Source organism: Hemicordylus capensis, chromosome 1 (assembly GCF_027244095.1).
Source record: "Hemicordylus capensis ecotype Gifberg chromosome 1, rHemCap1.1.pri, whole genome shotgun sequence".
NCBI classification, from domain to species: Eukaryota; Metazoa; Chordata; class Lepidosauria; order Squamata; family Cordylidae; genus Hemicordylus; species Hemicordylus capensis.
In genome coordinates this window covers 362,961,848-362,985,970 of record NC_069657.1, presented here as the reverse complement: position 1 = coordinate 362,985,970, position 24,123 = coordinate 362,961,848, and the positions used below count along the sequence as shown (strand labels likewise).

The following is a 24,123-nucleotide window of genomic DNA, read 5'->3' as shown; positions in this document are numbered from 1 at the left end:
CCTGCCCATGACCTCTTCCTGGGTGGACAGGGTGGGCTGGTAGGGAGGCAGGCTCCTTCCTGCCTCCCTGCACATGATCTCCCTCCCCACTTCGCTTTGCCTCTCACTGTGGCACATGAGCAGTATTACGGCAAGTAGCAGAGCAGGGAGACGGAGGAGAAAGTCCTCCAGCATCCCTCAATGCATCACGCCAGGAGTGCAGTGCATTGAAAGATCCTCCGTCAGCTGGTCACACTTGCTGCCTGGATCACTGTATGCTTGGGCTCATGTAGCCTGAGCATACACACGACCCTGGCACCAGAGTTAAGAACTCGCTCACACCCTTAATGCTGGCTAAAGGCCAGGGTAAAAGGTAGGATTAGGCAGGATGAGAGAGCCAAGATCGAGAGTGATCCCGGCACTTCACACAAGCAGCCAAACCTAGGCTGGTCTGCCCTAGGCTGCTCATGAGAATAGCTTCAATATGTTATAAATAAAACACATATAAATATGTTAACACAAAATGTGTTGTAGAGAAAAATTCCTGTATAAAGCATCAAAAGTCTTCCTTTTGCAGTTTATGCAAGGTCTCTCTGTATATTGACTTCAATATTTAGTTTCATAAATCATGAGAGATTATTGTGTTCTTTGTAAGAAGTATTATTTCTATATGTTCACATTCCGCTATCTGCTAAATTTGTAGATGTACACTTTTAAAAAAATAAACTTTTTGTTTATTATATTTTTATCCTGCCATTCCTCTAAAGAGATCAGAGTGGCGTAAATAATCTCCCAGCACCTCCTTAACCTCACAACAACCCTTTGAGAATTAGGCTAGAGTAGGTTGCAATGCAGTAAGTGCCCCAAGATTACCCAGTGAACGTTGCAGGTGAATGGGGATTCCAATCCAAGTTTCATGGTCTAAATCAGGGGTGAACAGACGTCAGGCTCTTGGTATCTACTTGTTGTTTTACCAGAACCCTGGGCTCCACTAGTCAGAGACAAGTGCAAAATAGTGGCTTGGAAGGGGTGGAAGGGGAAGATGAGCATAGTATTGAAGACTGGGTGCCTCTGAGGACATGGTCGGCCCTGGAATTGTTGTCAGTACCAGAACTGAGCTTGTGGTCCAAAAATATAGTCCAGGTTTCCCCTCAGGCTTTCATTGTTTCAACAACATGATTTACAGAGGTTTTTTAGTTTAGCTTTGTTTTTTTGCTATTGCTATTGATAAAGAATTGGGAGTTGGGATCCCTTTAAGAGCTAGTACAGATCCTGCAGATCTGTCAGTAGATGCTGATCTGCCTTCTGCCTGCCCTTAGGCGGTAACTTAACTACTAAACTGTGCTTTCCCCCATTTATTATAATGTGGGATGTGTGGGATGTGTGGGGAAAAATTGTATAATTGACCCTCTCTGCAGAATCTCTGGGTTCCATTCAATAAAAAGGAATAAAATCCATTTTATTTATGTATTTATTTATATCTATTTAAACTGCTTTGGTAACTTTTGTTTAAAAGTGGTATCTAAATATGCATCCTATTCGTATTCGTGTTTTATATAGCTGTGTGTGAACAAAGTGGATTAAGGCAATTATCCTAAACACACTGAACTTGGAAGTTTGGAGTTTAGATAGGTTATGCCAAATGGTCCAATAATTGGATTCCCAGTAAGTCTCCCAACAAATAAGTGTAACAATGTAATGTTTAGACTAAAGCCGGGCTGCTCAACTTCAGCTGTTTTTGGACTACAACTCCCATAATCCCCAGCCACAATGAGCAATAGCCAGGGATAATGGGAGTTGTAGGCCAACATCTTCAGGAGCGCCACAGTTGAGCAGCCCTGTACTAAAGTGTGTGTTACAGTGTTTGCTAGCAGTCAAGTAGCAGGAATGCTTTGGAAAGTTGACATACAATTCCTGGCAATAACAACTTAGTCCATTGGCAGTTCAAATTCAGATATTTAGACTAATGGGATAAATCTGTGACTCAACCTAGAACTGATAGACAAAAGTGAGCATCCTGCCATTTAGAAACAAACATGAAACTTTAGTTTTAGAAAATTGAAGGTTAGACATTTAGAATATTGAATAATTTTAATACTAGTCAACTGTTATTTCATGTCATTAGGTAGCAAATTCTGTCCACTGAACTAACAAACACTTTAGTTTCAAATATTTTTTGTGATCATTTGTTTGAAATTTCTGTGGTTGCTAATAGATTAACATTTACAATCTCTCTCTCTTTCCACTCAGAGTGATTTACAGTATGTTAATGTTTACCTAACAAATATTTTACACTAACTTATATAAATAAAATATAAGGGTAGCTTATTTATATAGAATCACATTAGATTAGGTTTATTTGTAACAACAATATACCAGCCTTACCAGTGGGTTCTGTAAAATGACTTTTGGGGAAATAGGTATAGTCTGGAGAGAAGGCAGGGGAACCAACAGCACTTTATGCCACATCATAAGATAAGAACAGCCCTGCTGGATCAGGCCCAAGGCCCATCTAGTCCAGCATCCTGTTTCACACCATGGCCCACCAGATGCCACTGGAAGCCTACAAGCAGGAGTTGAGGGCATGCCCTCTCTCCAGCTGTTACTCCCCTGCAACTGGTACTCAGAGGCATCCTGCCTCTGAGGCTGGAGGTGGCCTATAGCCCTCCCACTAGTAGCCAATGATAGACCTCTCCTCTATGAAGTTATCCTAAGGGCCATAATAGCAGCTCCACCTTGTGGGATGCCTGTGTACTGTTGTACCACTGAAAATCTGCAGTTTTCACCTAAGTGTTTAGCAAATGCTGCTGGACAACTATGATCCACTTGCCTGGGAAAGGATGCTACTTAAGTCATTTAGGTTTTGCAGCTAAAGCCCCTCTTTGTTCTGTAACAGCTGATGTGATGGGAAGAAGACTTTCTTCTGAAATTGGAAGGCCTGCCCAAATGAGGAGAACAGAAAGGAACACAAACTCTGGCAAAAGAAATGCAAGGTGACAATAAGGGAGGCAAAAAGACAGTTTGAGGAACATTGAGGAAAAATCATCAAGGGGAATAACAAAAGCTTCTTTAAATACATCAGATGTAGGAAACCTGCCAGGGAGGTGGTTGGACCTTTGGATAATGAGGGAGCAGAGGCATATCTAGGGAAAATAGCACCTAGGGCAAGCACTGAAATTGTGCCCCTGTCCAAACATCTGACACTCATTTTCAGATAATGTTACCATAATATCAGCTCAAAAACACAGGTTCAGACACTTTCAGGAGAAACAGGTTGTAAACAACACACACATGCATACACACACACATACAACCACACATGTGGCACATATGTGCCAGTCGCCTTCCCAAGCATACGCAGCACATCCATGTGCTGGGCATGCCTCTATAGAGCTAAGCAGTGAAAGCTCTCTTTAGCAAATGCTCTGCCACCTCAGCACATCTCACTACAGGTTGCTGCCTCCAAGAAATGCAGGGATGGGTTTTTTCTTTCCAAACAGCTTTTGCCTTAAAGGGAGATGGCTGCAATGGGAACTCCTAGGGGCCCCAAACAATCTGAAATTATCCAGCAGCTTACAATAGGCTTGGATCCAGCAGCCTGATGAGGAAGAAGGTGAAAGTTGCAACTAGCCACAGAACAACAAAACAGTGTGATATTCCGGTGTGTGTGTTTTTAACCACCACACAAGTTAAAGGCAGGCACTTTCCAAGTTTGAAATCCCAGAACCCTTATAAACAGATTGCTTGACAAATATTCAGATAAAGATAGAGCTCTGTATAAAGAATTAAACAGCATGCCAATGAATATTTCTATTTTATTCCTTGCCTCTCTCCTCCACCCTTCAGTTTTGCCAGCTTACAAGGTAGTAAACCAACATTGTATTTTTAAGGGATGTTTTGTCCACTTACTTTTGTGCCATTTATATCTGTTTTTTAAATGCTCGGGTCCCTTGCCAACAAGTTTGCATTCTTCTGACTCCCTAGATCAGGGAAAAATCTAGAATTGGGTCTTGCAGAGGCCATTTGAGCAAGTATGGTGGCCATTTTTGTTTTCAGCAGCCTTTTAAAAAATTTTTAAAAATGGCCACCACACATGCTCAAATGGTCCCTGCGAGGTTCTTTGCCTTGCCTGGCCTTGCAGAGGCCTTTTGAACATGTGCAGCGACCTCCAAAATGGCCACCACACTGATCTTTGTAGGCCCAAAAAGGCCTGAAAATTAGCCTGAGACAGGCTGCAGCAGTGATCTAAGAGGCCGGCGGGGGGAGGGGAAACCTTTGCAGACCCCCCCCCGCCCTTAGGAAGCCCCTTGAAGGGGCTACAGGTTAAAAAAAATTAATTTTAAAAATCCACTAATTGTGGAGGAAGTGGGGGCAGCATGGCACAGGCAACCCCCCAGTGGCACCTAGGGCATGTGCCCTGGCTGTCCCCCCCCCCCAGTTTCACCTATGTGAGGGAGTCATAGGCATTATTAAGGAGGATATGGAGGATAATTAAGGAGGATAATTTTCAGAGCCCCTGGTGGCGCAGTGGTAAAACTGCCGCCCTGTAACCAGAAGGTTACAAGTTTGATCCTGACCAGGGGCTCAAGGTTGACTCAGCCTTCCATCCTTCCGAGGTCGGTAAAATGAGTACCCAGAATGTTGGGGGCAATATGCTAAATCATTGTAAACCGCTTAGAGAGCTCTGGCTATAAAGCGGTATATAAATGTAAGTGCTATTGCTATTGCTATTGCTATATGGAGGTTGCCGAGAAGCTAAATTAGTTCTTTGTGTCTGTCTTCACGGCAGAGGATACTGAGCATATACCTGTTCCTGAAACAGGCTTTTTAGGGATGGAGGCTAAAGAACTGAGTCAGATAGCAGTGAAAAGAGATGATGTTCTAAACTGTCTGGAAAAAATAAAAACTAGCAAATCTCCGGGCCAGATGGCATCCATCCTAGTCCTCAAAGAACTCAAATGTGAAATTGCTGACCTCCTTCCTAAAATATATAAAACGTATCCCTGCAATAAGGCTCTGTACCGGAGGACTGGAAAGTAGCAAATGTAACACGGATTTCCAAAAAGGGATCCAGGGGCGATCTGGGAAAGTACAGGCTGGTTAGCTTAATGTCCGTTCCAGGCAAATAGATGGAAAGCATCCTCAAGGATAAAATTGTTAAGCACACAGAACAACAGGCCCTGCTGGGAGAGAACCTGCATGGCATCTGTAAAGGTAAATCTTGCCTCATGAACCTTTTGGAGTTTGTTGAGAGTGTCAACAAGTGTGTGGATAAGGGTGATCCAGTTGACATAGTATACCTGGACTTCCAAAAAGCTTTCAACAAAGTTCTGCATCAAAGACTCCTGAGGAAACTTTCAGGTACTGAAATGCAAAACACATTGTGAGGAGCTCTAAAAGGATCTCTCCAAACTGGGTGAGTGGGTGACAAAATGGCAAATGAGGTTCAGTGCTGACAAGTGTAAAGTGGTGCATATTGGGACAAAAAACCCCGACTTCAAGTATAAATTGATGGGATGTGAGCTGTAGGTGACTGACCAGGAGAGGGATTTTGGAGTCATGGTGGTCAGCTCGTTGAAAGTGTCAACTCTAAGTTCGGCAACTGTGAAAAAGGCTAATTCCATGCTAGGGATCATTAGGAAGGGGATTGACAATAAAACGGCTAATATTATAATGCCCTTATACAAAATTATGGTGTGGGCACACCTGGAGTACTGCGTGCAGTTTTGGTCACCACGTCTAAAAAAGGACATTGTAGAACTGGAAAAGGTGCAGAAGAGGGCAACCAAGATGGTCAGGGGCCTAGAGCACCTTTCTTATGAGGCAAGGCTACAACACCTGGGGCTATTTAGTTTAGAAAAAAGACGACTGTGGGGAGACATGATAGAGGTCTATAAAATCATGCATGGAATGGAGAAAGTAGATAGAGAGACATTCTTCTCGCTCTCAGATAACCCTAGAACCAGGGGTCATCCCATGAAATTGATTGCTGGGATATTTAGGACCAGCAAACAGAAGTATTTTTTCACACAACACATAATAAACTTGTGGAATTCTCTGCCACAAGATGTGGTGACAGCCAACAACCTGGATGACTTTAAGAGGGGTTTGGATAACTTCATGGAGGAGAGGTCTATCATCAGCTACTAGTGGGAGGGCTATAGGCCACCTCCAGCCTCAAAGGCAGGATGCCTCTGAGTACAAGTTGCAGGAGAGTAACAGGAGGAGAGAGGGCATGCCCTCACCTCCTGCTTGTAGGCTTCCATTGGCATCTGGTGGGCCACTGTGTGAAACAGGATGCTGGACTAGATGGGCCTTGAGCCCGATCCAGCAGGGCTGTTCTTATGTTCTTATGATGGGTAGGATCAGAGTTTACGATAACAAATAATTGTCTGAAGTCTGCTTTCATCTCCATGCAGCTGCATCTAGTAAAACAGTCCCCAACTTACAAACAGCTTATGTTCCAAAAGTAGGTTTGTAAGTTGAATGTTCATAACTGGAATACATATTTTTCTCAAGAGCAACAACTTGTTTGTATGTGTGGGTTGGCGTTTGTAACTTGGGGGACTACCTTAATGTAATACATGATGGAGCTTTGTTTGGATCGATGGATGTTTGCAAGTCTAATGTTTGTAACTCAGAAAGTGCCTGTACATGAAAAAAACAATGATATAATGGATTGTGTTCCTTTCCAGACTAAAGCAGCATGGGTGTTCGGGTGTGGGGAGATTTTTGCCAGTCTCCCCTTCGCTCTGATCTACTTTAGTCCAGAATGCAGCAAACTGCTCATGTGCTTTATTAGTCTGCCTGTCAGCCAATGCAAAAAAAAAAAAAAAAAGGAACCCCAACTATGTGCACATATTTTTGAAAAATAAAATTGATCCTGCACGATAATACCACATATATTTAACACTTATAATAAACAAGATGTAATTCTTTTATTTGAGCTATTTTTTTAACATCTTCTAGAAAGAGGACAGACTAATGTTAAGAGACCTGAAAGTTTGGGTGGAACAATTTGAAAGAGATTTGACAAGAGCACAAATGATGGAAGCAAGCTTACAAGAGAAATACCAGGTAATAATCACTTTATTGTTTTTGAAGTGACAACTTTGATTCATGAAAATCCTTGAGGGTGTGTGTGATTATATATAGTTCATGGCCTTGCATTTTCACTTTGCTTCCTCCCTCAGAATGACAGAAGTATTGACTGACATCCACTTTTCTGCTTTTAAATGTTTGCCAATCATTAAAAAAGCAATTTTTAAAGACTGAAAATGTAAGCTTAGGTTCTGCTAGCTAAATCTTCAGAACTTGCAAATGTTCCATCGTGAGTTCTTTACACCAGCTTCCAAAAGGAAACCATTTTCTCCACTGCCTCTCAGTATTAGCCCAACTCTCTCTCTCTTGTGTTTTCTTGATGTGAGAGCTTGTGGAGAGGAAGAAAGAACTTAATAGTTTTAACTGCACAGTTGGAATTAGTTAAAACTGAAGAAAACAATTCATATTAGTGACAGGTGGATTCCCTACCTCTGGTGCAATTTTATAATTAATCGGGGGGGGGGGCAGAATAATAACCTGGGTAACTCTTTGATGTCCTTTTATTAAACTGGATGCCCCAAATAAATTGTGGATTTTGTCCCCATAGTACAGAAGTCCCAGGTCTTGAACTCCCAATTTGGAAGTTTTTTAAGGGGCACTCCAGAAACCCTAGATTTCCGAATTGATCGGACACTCTCCCAGTGTAGGACAGGCCCTTCTTACCACCCCCACTTCTTCCAGGTGTCCTAGAGGGTTTTCTGTTTCATCCCAGAGGAATGAAGGAAAGGGCTTTAGTCCTCAGTTTCACAGAGATCATGGCCACTATTGTGTATGTGGTGTATGGACATAAGAGGAGGTTAGTATTTCCTGTCCTTACTCGGGGGAAGAACAGTACAGGGAAGAATTGTGAATGTTTTTCATGTAATCTCTTAGGGATGTGAGAACCGGTTTGAATTCGAACCAGGATGGTTCAAAGGTTCGAATTCGAACCGAACCAGCCATAAGGTTCGAGCTGCAGGTTTGAATTCGAACCGAACCAGGGGGTGGTTTGATTTGAACCGGTTTGAACCAGTTTTAACCAGTTCAGACATCCAAAAATTGGTAGGATGGTAGCTGGCACCCAGGGGTACCTGCCACCCAAACCCCAAAGCAATCAGACACTTGTACGATTTTTTATGAATTTTTGAAAATTATTTTTATTTTATTCTCATAGGGTATAATGGGTCTTGAACCAGGCCATTATACCTTATTGTGGAGCACCCATGGGTGCCAACAACCACCCAAACCCTGAAGCAATCGGACAGTACTATGATTTTTTATGAATATTTGAAATATTTTCAATTATTTTTCTCATAGAGTATAATGGGACCAGAACCAGTCCATATCCCCTATTGTGGAGCACCTAGGGGCACAAAAGCAGGGTGGGTGGTAGATAGACAGGGGTGCCTACCACCCACGAAACCCCAAGTCAGTTGGACACTCCTGATTATTGGTGGATTGCTAAAAGTATTTTTGAATTCCTTATATGGAATAATTAGGATTGCAGCAAATGTATAGCTTCACGTCGGGGGGAAAGGGGTGTCCAAGAGCAGAGTGTGGTGGATGGTAGTGCCCATGGGGGGCCAGGAAGCTATCAGAATTATTTGAAAGGAATTGGGCAAAGGGCTGATTTTTCAGTTATTTTTGAAGTTTATTTGTCTTTAAGGTTAGCAATGAGGGGATTCATGGTTTGTAACTGAAAATCTTATATGCTACCAAAGAATCTACACCCAGTACACTTCAGAAACAACAAAACCCAGTACCCCATGGGTTAGCAACCCATGCGGGTGGTTGGCACCCTCTCTGCACTAGACCACCACTCACTCTGGGCCACCCCAGCACCCCACAAGTGGCTTTAAAGTTTTTCTCCATAGGGAAGAATGGAGGTTTCAGCTGCCCCATAACTGCACTTGGGGGGTGCTGGGGTGGCCCAGAGCGAGGGTGCCAACCACCTCCATGGGTTGCTAACCCATGGGGTACTGGGTTTTGTTGTTTCTGAATTGTTCTGAGTGTAGATTCTTTGGTAGCATATAAGATTTCCAATGAGAAACCATGAATCGACTCTCATTGCTAACCTTAAAGACACATAAACTTCAAAAATCACTTAAAAACCAGCCCTTAGCCCAATTCCTTTCAAATAATTCTGATAGCTACCTGGCCCCCCTTGGGCACTACCACCCACCACACTCTGCTCTTGGACACCCCTTTCCCCCTGACGTGAAGCTATACATTTGCTGACACCTCCATGCTTCTTTATGGAGAAAAACTTTAAAGTCACGTAAACTTCAAAAATCACTTAAAAATCAGCCTTTTGCCCAATTCCTTTCAAATAATTCTGCTAGCTTCCTTGCCCACCTCGGGAACTACCACCCACCACACTCTGCTCTAGGACACCCCTTTCTCCCCGACGTGAAGCTATACATTTGCTGCAATCCTCATTATTCTCTATGAGAAATTCCAAAATAATTCTAAAATTCACCAATAATCAGAGGAGTTTCCGATTGCCTTGGAACTTTGTGGATAGTAGGCACCCCTGGTTGTCTACCACCTACCACACGTTTGTGCCCCTTGGTGCTCCACAATAGGGGATATGGGCTGGTTCGGATCCTATTATACCATATGAGAAAAATAATTAAAAATATTTCAAATATTCATAAAAAGTCATAGGTGTGTCTGATTGCTTCAGGGTTTACATGGTTGTTGGCACCCATGGGTGCTCCACAATAAGGAATAATGGGCTGGTTGGAGTCTGATTATATCCTATGAGAAAAAAATAGAAATAATTTTCAAAAAATCATAAAAAATCATACAAGTGTCCGATTGCTTTGGGGTTTGGGTGGCAGGTACCCCTGGGTGCCAGCTACCATCCTACCAATTTTTGGGTGTCTGAACCAGTTCAAACCAGTTTGAACCGGTTCAAATTCAAACCGAACCAGGGGCGGTTCGAGCAAAATCAAAACCGAACCACCTCCTCCTGTTTCGAACCTGGTTTGAATTCTAACCGAACTGGGCAAACCGGTTTTGTGCACATCCCTATAATCTGTCTGCTTATTTGTTTTAGACTGAAACAGATTAGATATTTAATCTTTCAAACTGCAAGCCTTCTCCCATTTACCGTCTTTTCTTCCTCCAGCACCTTATCCTTCTCTCTTTTATTTCTTGCAGTCATTTAAACATTTCAGAGTACAATATGAAGTAAAAAAGAAACAGATTGAAACTGCAGTCCAGTCTCTAAGGAAGGATGGCAAACTGTCACTCGATCAAGCTTTAGTGAAGCAGGCATGGGACAGAGTTACTTCCCGAGTAAGTTTACAAAATATCATAGGCGTTTTTAATGATGGATCAATTCCAGTATTTTAGTTCGGTGTAGAGCTGATCCAGATTGTTGTGAGATTTGATTTTCTCCTAGACATTTGAATGCTTAGTGAAGTTAGATAATCTTAGGGATTGCACATCTCTTTTGTGTGTAAAGCTTGGGAGGCTCCCTGAGCTGTGCCCCATGGGCAGGTTCAGGGACTGCACAAATCTCTGGAACCTTACAAACAAGATGCTGGAGACTTTTGCATACTTTGAGTTATGATTAATTGCAAGACTTGTGTGCAGGCACACACAAACACACTGACAAAATTTTGAGAGGACACTCAAAACCACAGAGCACTGTCATTGGAAGCTCGTAATGGAAAGAGTGGCATTCATGTAAGAACCCTTTCATTCATGGAACAACTACTTGCATGAGCTGAAGTTTCTTTCCTTAGACATAAGTAGCATCCGACAATGGTGCACCGCTGTGCCAAAGATTTGGGTGCTGCCCACAAGATGATATTCCTGTCAGTTACTCATTGCTTCTCCCTGTCGTACATTCCAGGCCATGTGCACATTACATACACACACAAAACAGATCTTGGACATGTTTCTGTAGGGGAAGATATGGAAGAAATTGGAATTGTGCTATTGAGGTGTTGCAGGAGGAAAAGTAATGAACAAAATAGGAATATGGGTAAAGGCCAGATGGTGGATATGATCTGTAGATACTTGCTGATACATCTTTTTGTCTGAGTTTTTGTATTTGCAAATTGCCAACACTCGGTAGCTTACATATCTGAGTTGACAGCAGTTGACGAGTAATTTTAGCCTGACATCTATTAGTTATGCAACTGCTAGCTTATACAAGTATTCATAAATAGTTTTTGTTCTGTAACATCTACTTTTGTGGTTATGTGTAAGGTATGCTATTAGTACTGTATTCACATCATCAACATTTTAATATTTATCTGAGATCCATGCATTCTGAATCATTGTACTGTTTTTGCCCCCAGTAAGACCAAATATCAGACCATACATACCTGTAATATCAGTGGTCTTAACATTTGTCTTTTTCAGCTCTTTGAATGGCACCTGCATCTTGACAAATCTCTTCCTGTGCCTCTGGGCACTATTGGTGCCTGGCTATATAGAGCAGAGACTGCTCTTAAAGAAGAAATCATCATACAGCAAGCTCATGAGGAAACAGCAAACTTGATACATAGGAAGCTTGAACAACATAAGGTCTGTATATAGTGCATTTTTTCAGAGGCATGATATTAAAATTCCTCACTCTTCTTGTTGGCACTGTAGCATATTTTGATAGCATTAGCACAATAGGTTTGTTCTGATAAGAACTGTAAAGAAAAAAGATTGAGCTTGGTTGCTATTCTTTACAACAGGTGAAAGAGGTCCTACTGTGTTATTTGCAAAATGAAAAGGAACGTACTTCCACCGCTTGAAACCAAACTTATTTCATAATTAAAATAGGTGGATTAAAAAATATAACTGAAATTAATTTTCAAAACTAATTGTTTGATGTGGGCAAAATCCTTCATGCATGGGGAAGCCCTGGTTGAGGGTATCCCCAGGCCTTAAGGTCCTGTTTCCCTCTCACACATTCACCCAAAGACTCATGGATACACAAGTGAACAACCCTAATGTGATTACCCCCATCACCCCTTTCACTGCCTTTCCAGATTAATTCTTACTAGCCCAACCAGCATGAATTTAGCTGCAAAGTGAAGCGGCTGCTATCATACCTCAGTCAAAAATGGAAGGACTAATCAAGAACATTATTCCCAACTCTAGCATTCAGCTTTGAAGATGGTAATGATGCATAGCGGTAGGAGGGGAGAGGAGAGGAGTAAGTTGACTATGGGGAGGATGAAAGTGGTTGGTGGCACCTCAGTTCATTATCTGGCACTTAATTGTTTTGTTGAGCAATTTAGTTGCTCACCACTGATGGATAAAATTCCCCAGCACACATTTGATACACAGAACCCCAGAGCTAGTTGTTTCACTGTGTTTTAACCAGTATTCTGTGTGTGTCCTGAAGAAATATAGAATTTGTTGCAGGGTACAGATCTCAGCGTCCTGAAAATCTTAGCTTGTAATGTTTGGTGCACTGCAGAGTACACACACCTGCATGCATACAGCTGAAGGCCAGCCTGGGAGAAATGTATAATGTCCAAATTGTTTTATATATCCCTCATTCAAAATGTTTTGCTTAAATGCCATCTCTTTGGAATATTAGGTAACATTTGGGAAATGCTTCCCAGTTATAAATATTTCAGGAAATTGTCATATCTGTAAATGATGGTACTCATTAGGGATGTGCGAATCAATTCGGGTACAAATCAATTTGTATCTAAATCTAACTGATTTGGGTGATTTGGAGGCAGAACAAATCACGCCTGTGGTCCATTGGCTAGATTCGGGTCCAAATTGAATCGCGTCCGATTCAATCCAAAGTGAGTCAATATTCAGGTTCCTCCTATTAATTCCCCCAGATTTTGAACTTTCATTTTCAAAAAAGAAAATAAAAGCTCTAGTCCTTGTAGAAGTGGAGTTATGGAGCAAAATGTGTGGTCACTATTTTTCAAGTGTTTGGATTCTTTGGTGCATAATAACCTTTCCTCAATGAACCCTATGAGGATTGATTATTTTTATTTGTTTATTTATTTATTTATTCATTACATTACATTACATTACATTTCTATACCACCCAAAATTTGCATCTCTGGGCAGTTTACAATTAAAATAATTTAAAACATCAATCCACTTAACAATTAAAATCATTTAAAAAGTTAAAAAATTTAAAACATTTAAAACCCAGTATTAAACAAAATATTTTTTTTTTAAGAACCATAGATCTAATTAAAAGCCAGGGTGAATAAATGCATCTTCAGTGCATTTTTAAAAGTTGCCAGAGATGGGGAGGCTCTTATCTCAACAGGGAGCGCATTCCAAAGTCCAGGGGCGGCAACGGAGAATACCCGTTCCCAAGTAGCCACCAAATGAGTTGGCGGTACCCGCAGATGAATCTCTCCAGATGATCTTAACAGGTGGTGGGGCTCATGGCGAAGAAGACATTCTCTTAAATACCCAGAGCCTAAGTTGTTTAGGGCTTTATAGGTAACTAGTATTTTTAAGCCTATTATAATAACGGGCGCTAGTTTTCTCTCTCTCTTTTTTTCTGTGTTTCGGGGGGGGGGCACGTTTAAGGGCTAAAACGGCCCATTAAAATGCCCCCGTGGCTGTCGCCGCCAACCAGCCACCCGCCCTCCCAGCTGTTATTTGCTCCAAACCTCCCCCCAACGTTTAAGGGCCAAAACGGCCCATGTAAATGACCCCGCGGCTGTCGCCGCTGACCAACCGTCCGCCCTCCCAGCTGCCGAGACCTCTTCTGCCCCGGGCCACGTCCTTCACTTGACTGCATTAGCAACTTAGAGAAGGAGAGAGGAGCTCGCATGCAGAGCTCCTCACTCCTTAAAGCCTCTTCCCGTACTGGCGCTTTGGGCGCAAAGGACGCCTATTGCGTCCTTTGCGTCCATAGCGCCAGTTTGGGAAAAGGCTTTAAAGAGAGAGGAGCTCTGCATGCGAGCTCCTCTCTCCTTCTCTAAATAGCTAATGTATTCGAGTGAAGGACGTGGCCCGGGGCTACAGAGATCTGGTATGGGTAAGGAGGTCTCGGCAGCTGGGAGGGTGGGTGGTTGGCGGCGACAGCCGTGGGGCCATTTCCATGGGCCGTTTTGGCCCTTAAACGTGGCGGGGGGTTTGGAGCAAATAACAGCTGGGAGGGCGGGCGGCCGGTCGGCGGCGGCGGCCGCGGGGCCATTTACATGGGCCGTTTTGGCCCTCAATCTAAAGCAACACAACACGGTCTGTCCCTTAATTTTGAAGAACATGGCCGCCAGTGTCTGGGCAGCCGTGTCTTTTTCGGCAGTTCTGAGCATGCGCGGAGCGCATGCTCAGAACTGCCGAAAAAGACACGGGCACACGGGATCACACTCAAGCCTTTTATTATATAGGATAACCAGCACCTTGTATTTTGCCCGGAAATGTATTGGCAGCCAGTGTAGTTCTTTCAACACAGGAGTAATATGGCCTTTCCTAGATGACCCAGAGACCAACCTGGCAGCTGCATTCTGAACCAACTGCAGTGTCCGAGCTACATACAAAGGCAGCCCCACATAGAACACATTACAGTAATCCAGCCTAGAGGTTACCAGCATATGTACTACCGTTTTGAGGTCGTTCATCTCAAGAAAGAGACGCAGTTGGCGTATCAGCCGAAGCCGATAAAAAGCATCTCTGGCCACCGCCTCAACCTGATAAACCAGGGAGAGGTGTGAATCCAGAAGCACCCCCAGACTGCATACCTGTTCCTTCTGGGGGAACGTGACCCCATCCAGAACAGGCAGATCAAAATCGTCTCCTGAGTTCCAACCCCACACAATAAGTACCTCCGTCTTTTCTGGATTCAGCCTCAATTTGTTATCCCTCATCCAGCCCATTACTGTTTCCAGGCAGGCATTTAGGGAGATTGTGCCTTCTCCTGATGATGTTGACATGGAAAAATATATTTGGGTGTCATCAACATACTGATAAAACCCTGCACCAAATCTCCTGATGATCTCTCTCAGTGGTTTCATGTAGATTTTAAACAACATCGGAGACAATACGAAGCCCTGAGGGACACCATAGGAAAGTTCAGATTTTGAAGAACAGTCTCCAAGAGACACCATCTGGAATCTGTGAGGTAGGAGCAAAACCACTGCAAAGCAGTGCTTCCAACCCCCAGTCCTCTCAGACGTTCCAGAAGAATATTATAGCCAATAGTATCGAAAGCTACTGAGAGATCCAAAAGGACCAACAGAGTCACACTTCCTCTGTCAATTCCCAATTGGAGATCATCCATCAGGCCGAATAAGGCAGCCTCCACCCCATGGCCCACCTGAAAGCCAGTTTGAAATGGGTCTAGATGATCAGTTTCCTCCAAGACTGCCTGGAGCTGGGAGGCCACCACCTTCTCAATTAACCTGCCCAGCCATGGAAGATTGGAGACAGGCCTGTAATTGCTTAACTCTGAGGGATCCAAGGCAGGCTTCTTCAGAAGTGGTCTAATGATTGCCTCCTTAAGACAAGGAGGCATCCTGCCCTCCCTCAAAGGAGCATTTATGATCTCTACAACAGCTTCCTTGCCAGATTTTATAAGCCTTGTCAAGCAAGGATCAAGAGAGCAGGTGGTAAGCCACACCATTCCAAGCAACTTGTCCACATACTCAGGGGTCACAAACTGAAACTGATCCAGGGTCATCACATAAGGTGAGCTGCTGGACACTTTGGCATCAGATTCTGTAACAATTGTGGAGTTTGAAACTAAACTGGCCCTAATACAATAGATTTTGTCCACAAAAAACTAATTTAAAAGGTCACAGCAAGTAATTGTTGTTTTTAAGTACTGATTCATGGGGGAAGGGGTGCACATAAGCCCCTTCACAACCCTGAACAATTCCGCTAGACGTGAACTTGTAGACATGATATGGGAGGAAAAGAATCACTTCTTTGCCACTCGTATCGCCCGAGCATAGATCTTCAAATGCGCTCTATGTAATAATTTGTCGGATTCGAGTCGTGTCTTCCTCCACTTGCGCTCTAGTCGTCTACATTGCCGCTTCAGCCCCTGTAGTTCTTCCGTATACCAAGGGGCCAATTTCGAAGCAGGTCAGAGAGGGTGCTTAAGAATGATTGTATCCACTACTCTGGTGAATTGATTATTCCAATTCTCCACCAGAGTGTTGACAGGGTCACCAGCAGAGCCAACTCTAAATCCTTCCAAGGCTTCCTGGAATCCCATAGGATCCAGTAACCTTCTCGGGCAGACCATCCTAATGGGCCCTCTGCCCCTGCGGAAATGGGATGTGATTGTGAGTCCAACCTTAACCATATGGTGGTCCGTCCATGACAATGGGGAAATCACCAGAGTCCCCACTCACGGAACACCACTCTGTTCAGAGTGAAAGATCAGATAAAGCATGTGACCAGCAAAATGCGTAGGTCTTGAGACCACTTGGGATAGGCCCATAGTGGTCATGGCCTCTATGAACTCCTGAGCTGCTCCGAACAAATTGGTTCCGAAGTGGACATTGACGTTCCCAAGCACCACAAGTCTGGGAGACTCCAACACCAAGCCCAAGACCAAGTCCATCAACTCAGTTAGGGACTCCTTTGGGCAGCAGGGCGATCATTATACCAACAGAAGTCCCAGTCTATCCCTGGTCCCCAAACTTAGGTACACACATTCAGCATGGTCAGACACTTCGACAGGGATCGTGGCAAGGAAGATATTGTTCATATAGACCACAGCCACTCCACCTCCCTGCCCATGTCTCCTCCTCTGCTCCTCAACAGAGTACCCTGGAAGGAAGAAGCTGGGACCAGACCAGGCCACCAGCCTCCCCCAACCAAGTCTCTGTAATACATACCAGATCAGCCCCTTCATCCAGAATCAGATCATGGATGATTTCAGGTTTATTCTGGGCTGACCTAGCATTACAAAGGAGCAAGTCGAGACTCTGTGTGTGGTTGACATTGCTTTCCAAGGTCAAAGAGCTGGCAGGACAGCCAGAAGGGGAAACAGCAATTAAGTTTCTGATCTCCCTTCCCCGACAATGGACTGCTGACTTGTCAATGTTACTTCTTCTGTTCCCCACCACCACTGGAATAGTTGCCCCATAGTCAGTCAATACTTCCCCTGTAGACACATTAAAACTCAACTCCCCAAGGATTTTAGACAGAAGCCAAATGAAAATACCCACCCACCTTCACACACCACGCGGGCTCCTGAGCCAAACAGCCTGGCCCTTGCACTCATTATCCCCCCGAAGTGGCTCCCCAAAAGAGGAGACCCTCTTTAATGTCACCCCACCACCACAGGCAGCATTCCTATAAAACCCAGAGCTAGGCAGCTGACCCCAGGAACTGCCAAGTCACCCACCCTGGCCCTAGTCCTGCACACACTCCTCAGATGCTACCCAGAGGCAGCAAGCTGCAGTCTCACAGGTGGAAGCAGAAGCAGGCAGGTGGTAACAGAAGCCAACAGCACACACTTGGTCTCTCACCCCGAGCAGCACAGAAAGGGAAGACGATGATGACCTTCTCACTCCCCTGCTGGGCTTCTAGGGGACTGATAAACAGACAGCATTCCTATAAAGCCCAGAGCTAGGCAGCTGACCCCAGGAACTGCCAAGTCACCCACCCCTGTCCCTGGTTCTGCACACACTTCCCAGATGTTACCCAAAGGCAGCAGGCTGCGCTCTCACAGGGGGTGGGGGCAGAAGCAGGCAGGTGGTAGCAGAAGTGGCCAGCAGCACACACCTTCATTTCTTCTATTCATTTTGACTGTCTTTTGACAGTGCCAACTGTCAACTGCCATGTGCCAACTACACCCAAAGAAAAAAGTGTTTAGTGTCTAATAACCTTTCCTCATAACTTTCTTTGGTGTCTAATAAACTTTCCTTGTAATGAATCCCTATGAGGATTCATTACACACTGAAGAGTCTAAACACCTCAAAAATTCCTAAAATATAAACTGAGTACCCAGTGTGGTTTGCAGGTTGGGGGGTAGTTGGTACATGGGATGCCACTAATTCCTCTCCCCGCCCCCACATGCAAAGCAGTGGGGTCAAAATGAACAAGAAACGAAGTTGTGTAATGAATCCAAGCACTTAAAAAATTCCTAAAAAATAAACTGAGTACTCCACTGCCTTGCAGGTGGTGGTGATGGGGGGTGTAGTTGGCACATGCAGTTGACAGTTGGCACTGTCCAATGACAGACAAAATGAAAGGAAGAAATGAAGGTGTGCAATTAATCCTCATAGGGATTCATTATAAGGAAAGGTTATTATACACCAAAGAATCCAAACACTTGAAAAATAGTGACCACATGTTTTGCTCCATAACTCCACCTCTACAAAGCCTAGATCTTAGCTTTTTTGATGGGGGAAAAAGAAAGTAAGCTGGGGATCCATGTTAGGGTTAAGATAGGGTGAGTTTGAATCCTCATTTTTTTTCCTATGGTGGAAATATACAAAATCAGTAAAAACTAAAAAAATCAGTAAAAATTAACCAAGTACCCTACTGCCTTGAAATTTGGGTGATAGGTAGCGTTCATGGGGACCTACCCACCAACCAAATTTGGTGCCCCTAGGACCTTTATAAGTGGTCTGAATCAATCCAGATCCAAATTGAATTGAATTAAATCCAAATCGAATCGGGGTGATTCAGGGGGACAGATTTGCACATAAAACAAATCAGGGGTGATTCAATTTGGTCACAAATTGAATTGAAAAAAATGATTCTTGCACATCCCATGATGATACTTTGTTGAAAATGTAGCTATTAGAAAAGGTTGGTGAAGATTTTGAGTTGTAATGTTCTGCAATGTAGTGTGTTGCAACTTCAAGAGACACTGAAATTACAAAACATTCAAATCATAAAAGATGTGCTCCATATAGGGAGAGAAATTTCATTTTTACTATTCGGTTAGAAAGGGTTGGACATTTTTCAAGGAGAAAAGATGTCTGATCTGAAATCTGACAGTGTGTATATTTTCAGTATTATTTTTTGAGTACTAGCCTTTGCTCAGGCCAATATATCCTGGAGGAGGTTGCTGTTCCTGTTGTTTTCCTTCCTCTCTAATTCTGATAGTGTTGTACAACATTGCTAACTGGGCAAAGAGGCACCTTTTACCATGGTGATTCTCTTTATTTAGCAGGGGGAGAGTAACTGGCCCTATTCACCCCCAGCACAGTACTTCCAGTGACTGTTGCTGGTGTGTGTCTTGTGTTTCTTTTTAGAATGTGAGCCCTTTGGGGACAGGGAGCCATCTTATATGTTTTATTTCTCTTTGTAAACCGCCCTGAGCCATTTTTGGAAGGGCGGTATAGAAATCGAATTATTATTATTATTATTATTGTTATTGTTATTATTGTTATTATTGTTATTATTGTTATTATTGTTATTATTGTGCATTGACACAAACTACTTAGATGCATGTATTTTCTTGCCTTATGCTATTGTAAGATTAGTCTGGATCCTACTCTATGCTTTCATAGTGGCAGACTCTGAAATTGTTGCTATGTGTGTACATGCTATTACTAGGTCATATTAACCTATTTTGAAAATATGAAGCTGCCTTAAGTTGAGTCAGACAAGGAATGTGCATGAAAAGAATTTTGTGTTTTGTTTTGAGCTCGAAACAAAATGCAGACAACCAAAATGTTTCTTTGAAACAGTGGTAGACCCGGCTACTCCGACGGAACAACAACAACAACAAAAACGCTTTGTACCTTGTTAGAATGTTGTAGTAGTTTAGTTCTCCTAGTGAATTTTCTAGTGGTAACAGAGGTGTCTGTACATGTAGGTGTCTGTCAGAGAGGAGAGCTGGTCTTGTGATAGCAAGTATGACTTGTCCCCTTAACTAAGCAAGTTCTGCCCTGGTTGCATATGAATGGGTGACTTGATGTGTGAGCTCTGTAAGATATTCCCTTTAGGAGATGGAGCCACTCTGGGAAGAGCAGAAGGTTTCAAGTTTGGCATCTCCAAGATAGGGCAGAACCAAGATAGGGCTGAGACAGATTCCTGCCTGCAACCTGTGTAGACAGTACTGAGCTAGACCTATGGTCTGACAGTATATGACAGCTTCCTATGTTCCTATGTACATATTATTGGACTTTGGAGCATTCGGACTAGTGTTGTCACTCTTCTAAGACTGTTTTCCACTTTATCAAGTATCAACCGTATCACTGTTGTGAATTTGTGAACTTGTTCATAACGGACTATATCACTCTCCAAACAATGGACTTTACAATTTCATCAATGCTATATATTTAGTTTTATTTATGTGATTTCCTATTGTTATCTTTGTTTTTTCGTAGGTTGAGAATATCTTTGATTATAAAATTATGCTGGACCATATTGTTGCATGTTCTTTATTGTATGGTTTGTGCATAGTATGTTGAGGATCTTATTGTTTCTTGTTTGCTTGAGACTCAAAACACCCCATGGTTAGCTCCTAGGGACAACAAACTGGGTTGGGTGGTAGAGCATGATGGGTGCTGCCTACCACCCAACCCACAAAAGGAATGGGCAAGCAGGCGATTTTAAACATTTTTTTAAACTTTCCCCCAAACCCCCATAGGACCGCAAGGCAGTGCCAGAAAACTAATCAGCAAGGGGAAAACAGGCCTCCAAAATGGCACTCAAAAAAAGCAAAATGTTTCAAATTGAAATGGGGCTGTTTTGTACCAAGCTTGAAATGGGCCCTTGATTTAAAGGGTGTTTTGTTTCAAGCTCAAAACACCTAAAATGGCCTGTTTCAAGTCAAAATGTTTTGAAAATGGATTTCATACACATTTCAACGTTGGACATTCCTAAGTCCGACTGTCAGTACATCTGGGCCAGTATTGTCTACACCAGGGATTCTCAACGTGTGGGTCCCCAGATGTAATTGGATTTCCTCCCATAATTCCCAACCAAAGGCCATTGGGGCTGGGGATTATGGGAGTTGAAGTCTAATAACATCTGGGGACCCACACATTAAGAAACCCTGGTGTACACTGACTGGCAGAAGTTCTCCAGAGTTTCAGATGGAGGTCTTTTCCAAACTTATCTGGAAATGCCAGGGACTGAATTTAGGACTTTTTGCATGCAAAGTGTGCATTCTACCACTGAGCTACAGTCTCTTACTCAATACCAGTATTTTCTGGATTGTGACCAGAAAATTTATACTGAAATTAAACAATGAAAAATTAATTAAATTGGCACAACAATAGGTAATAGAAAAATTAAAACAATAGATAAACTAAAACAAATTTTAAAGATTTTTTTCCAGGTTATGAGCTATATGCTTTATACATATATGTGAATTTATAAATATATGGAATTGTGAAAGTCGGGGAGGAAACAGTAAGGGGAAACAATTTGTCAGAATAGGACAGTGAAAGACAGGATTTCATGCCAGTTAAGTTAATCAATGTTTATAGAAGAGACAAATCCTTATGCTCTGGCAGCTTTCTAAAGGCTCAACATGTTACTGTTATGGATACTTCTTAGGTGCTAGTTACTACTCATTCATGTTAGTAAGTAATCTCTTGTAAACCTTGCAAAGTACTGTTGCTTAGATACTACAGAAATGAGCTTTTATTATTAGGCATATTCCAATCTGTATCTGATCAGATGCTTGAATGAGAAGCTGCAGTTCTTATAACACACAATATAATCACTAATCAATCTGATTTCATGCAGCAGAGGTCATTATGCATCACATCATGACCTTAGAAGATCTGATTCTACAGGTATTAAAGGAGGAAGGGCTGAAAATAGCTGTCATGAACATATAAACAGTGCAATAGGTGTGTGTATGTAGGGACCTGCAGTCAAAACAAGTTACCAGTTACAGATTACATAGCTATTTTTTCTCTCACCAAGAAGAAAGCTAGAAATATGCAGCATGTTTCCTTAAAGCTTTAATGTTTTAGGCAGTGCCTACGTTGCCTATTTTAAAATGTGCCAGAATTATTAGGCACAGTTTTCGCACAATATCTCACAAGGCACTTTCCTTCCCTAGAAACTCATGCTGCTGTGAATGCTTTACCTCGCATATAAATGTGACAGCATGATCAAACGGTTACACGCATTGAGTCACCAGTGCAGCTTTTAAAACTGTTCTTATTAAAATTGCCTACTGTGAACTGTTTTTTGGCTTCTCTCTCTCTCTCCTTCAAATCCAAATTAGGATGTGCTTAAAAATGTAGATGGCTACAAAAAGACATTCCAGGAGATCCACAGAGCTCGATCTGTCAATGGAGTCCCTGTTCCACCAGAGCAACTAGATGATATGGCAGAGAGGTAAGTCTAAATTCATTCTTAAATGCTGCAGTGATTAAAGGACCTGTTTGTTTAATATTATATATCAGTGCCTGTTAGGTTAAGTGGGCATTTAAGAGCTGTAGAAACAAGTGTTCCATGTTCTAAAGCTTCTTCAGTTAATTACTGAAGAAAGCTTGATATTAAATAAGGTTTTTAAAAATGATTTTTTAAAACTGTGTGTTGCCATCACTAGGATCTTCAACAAGCTGACTGCTTGTTGCTATCACTATGATGATTTAACAGTAGGAGGAACATTATGTAACAACATCTTCGATAATGTTTATGGGAGAAGTGAGAAAAAAGAATCACTTGTTAATATCAGTTGTTAATGAAAAGAACAGGCTATAATCCTAGTAAATATAGACAGCAAGTTCTATTCAATTAGATGGGACGTACCTTTGGGTAAATATGTTTAGGAGTGAGCTATAAGTCACATTTTTCTTCATTTCATAAACATATGCAATTAGTTTGGTATTAAAGAACAATCTTCATAGTAGCAAGAATGCAAAATTAAATATGCCTTTAGGCTTTTCATTTGCAGCATGAAAGCATAATTATCTACTTGTTGAGTGTTTCACTAATAATGTGATTCTTGCCTAGGTTTCATTTTGTTATCTCTACATCTGAGTTCCATCTACTGAAAATGGAGTTCTTGGAACTGAAGTACCGTCTGCTATCGCTCTTGGTCCTTGCAGAATCCAAATTAAAATCATGGATTATCAAATATGGAAGAAGAGAGTCTGTTGAGCTACTACTTCAAAACTATATGGTAAGTTTGGTTATTTTTTAAATGATTTTCTTCAAACATAAAGAAAATATATAAACTACAAGCACAAGACAGCTAGACAATTGTTTGTTCTATATAATGCCAACTTTAAAAAGAATGCCTCTGTTCCTTGGTTAATATACTGTACTTGGAAATAAATTGCAAGGAAATGGGTAGGGATAAAACCTCCCACATCGTTATGAGTCAAGGTAGACACTCCATCCACCACATTGTCCATATTCTTATTATATAGGCAAGCCATGCTATATTAAGGAACACATTACAAAATACCAAAGCCTATTAAAACATATACTCTTTTTAAAACTAAGCAAATATTGATCTTATTATCTGCAGGTGGTCATTCACTAACTGAGATCTAAAGATTTTCTTCATGGTTAGTTTTCTTGGTGTCTTGCCTAATGCAGTCTGTAGTTTTAACGCACATAACAGTCAGAGGCTGAAGACAGACACAGAGTACATCAATATGGAAAGTGTTGCATGCATTGAAGCTATTTGCATGTCCTGTGCCAGTTTATTGGCAGGTGTAAAAGTATGTTTAATGCAAAATGGCTTGACCTCCAAGTCTGTCTTGTTGACATGAGATTATTGGAATTTCCCCCACTGTTCAAACTCTTTCTATGCTGAAATGGAGATCAAAGGGTTTTTCTGGGGAATTTAATTGTCAGCATTAGTAGTAGATACAGATGCGAAATTCAGACACTTGTTCGGGTAAGTTGATTTTGATTTCTTTGAGACTTTTCTAATCAACACTGTAGTGTGTGAGCAAAAGAAGTTTGACAGATTTGAAGGATTTATAGAATTCTTAAACCTTTATGAGAATTAAGGGTTACAGTGTGCCCTTTGAGTGGACAAGTTTACAGAACATCTTATCCTTTTCAGAACTTCATTCTAGTCTGCAATCATACTCCTCCTACAACTAGGAATATGTATATAGTGATTTTCAACAGTAGTTCTCAAAGCAGTTTAGCTAAAAAATAAATATTGTGAGGTAAATGTCTGTGATAACAACATCTGATTTTGTAATGCAAATATAGTTGTTT

General features: G+C 42.1%; 1 protein-coding gene across 19 annotated transcripts in view; it reads left to right on the top strand.

The window, feature by feature from the left end:
- Positions 1-24,123, top strand: part of SYNE1 (spectrin repeat containing nuclear envelope protein 1) — a 575,028-nt gene that overhangs the window by 128,996 nt on the left and 421,909 nt on the right. For 17 of the 19 annotated variants that reach the window (XM_053292895.1, XM_053292839.1, XM_053292877.1 and 14 more), the window contains 5 exons: positions 6,949-7,056; positions 10,225-10,362; positions 11,440-11,604; positions 22,163-22,275; positions 22,897-23,065. In XM_053292895.1, coding sequence (XP_053148870.1) covers positions 6,949-7,056; positions 10,225-10,362; positions 11,440-11,604; positions 22,163-22,275; positions 22,897-23,065 — 693 coding nt within the window. Of the gene's footprint in view, positions 1-6,948; positions 7,057-10,224; positions 10,363-11,439; positions 11,605-21,680; positions 21,723-22,162; positions 22,276-22,666; positions 22,699-22,896; positions 23,066-24,123 lie in introns of those variants that run through there. The other 2 variants (XM_053292961.1, XM_053292971.1) reach the window with 2 other exon arrangements.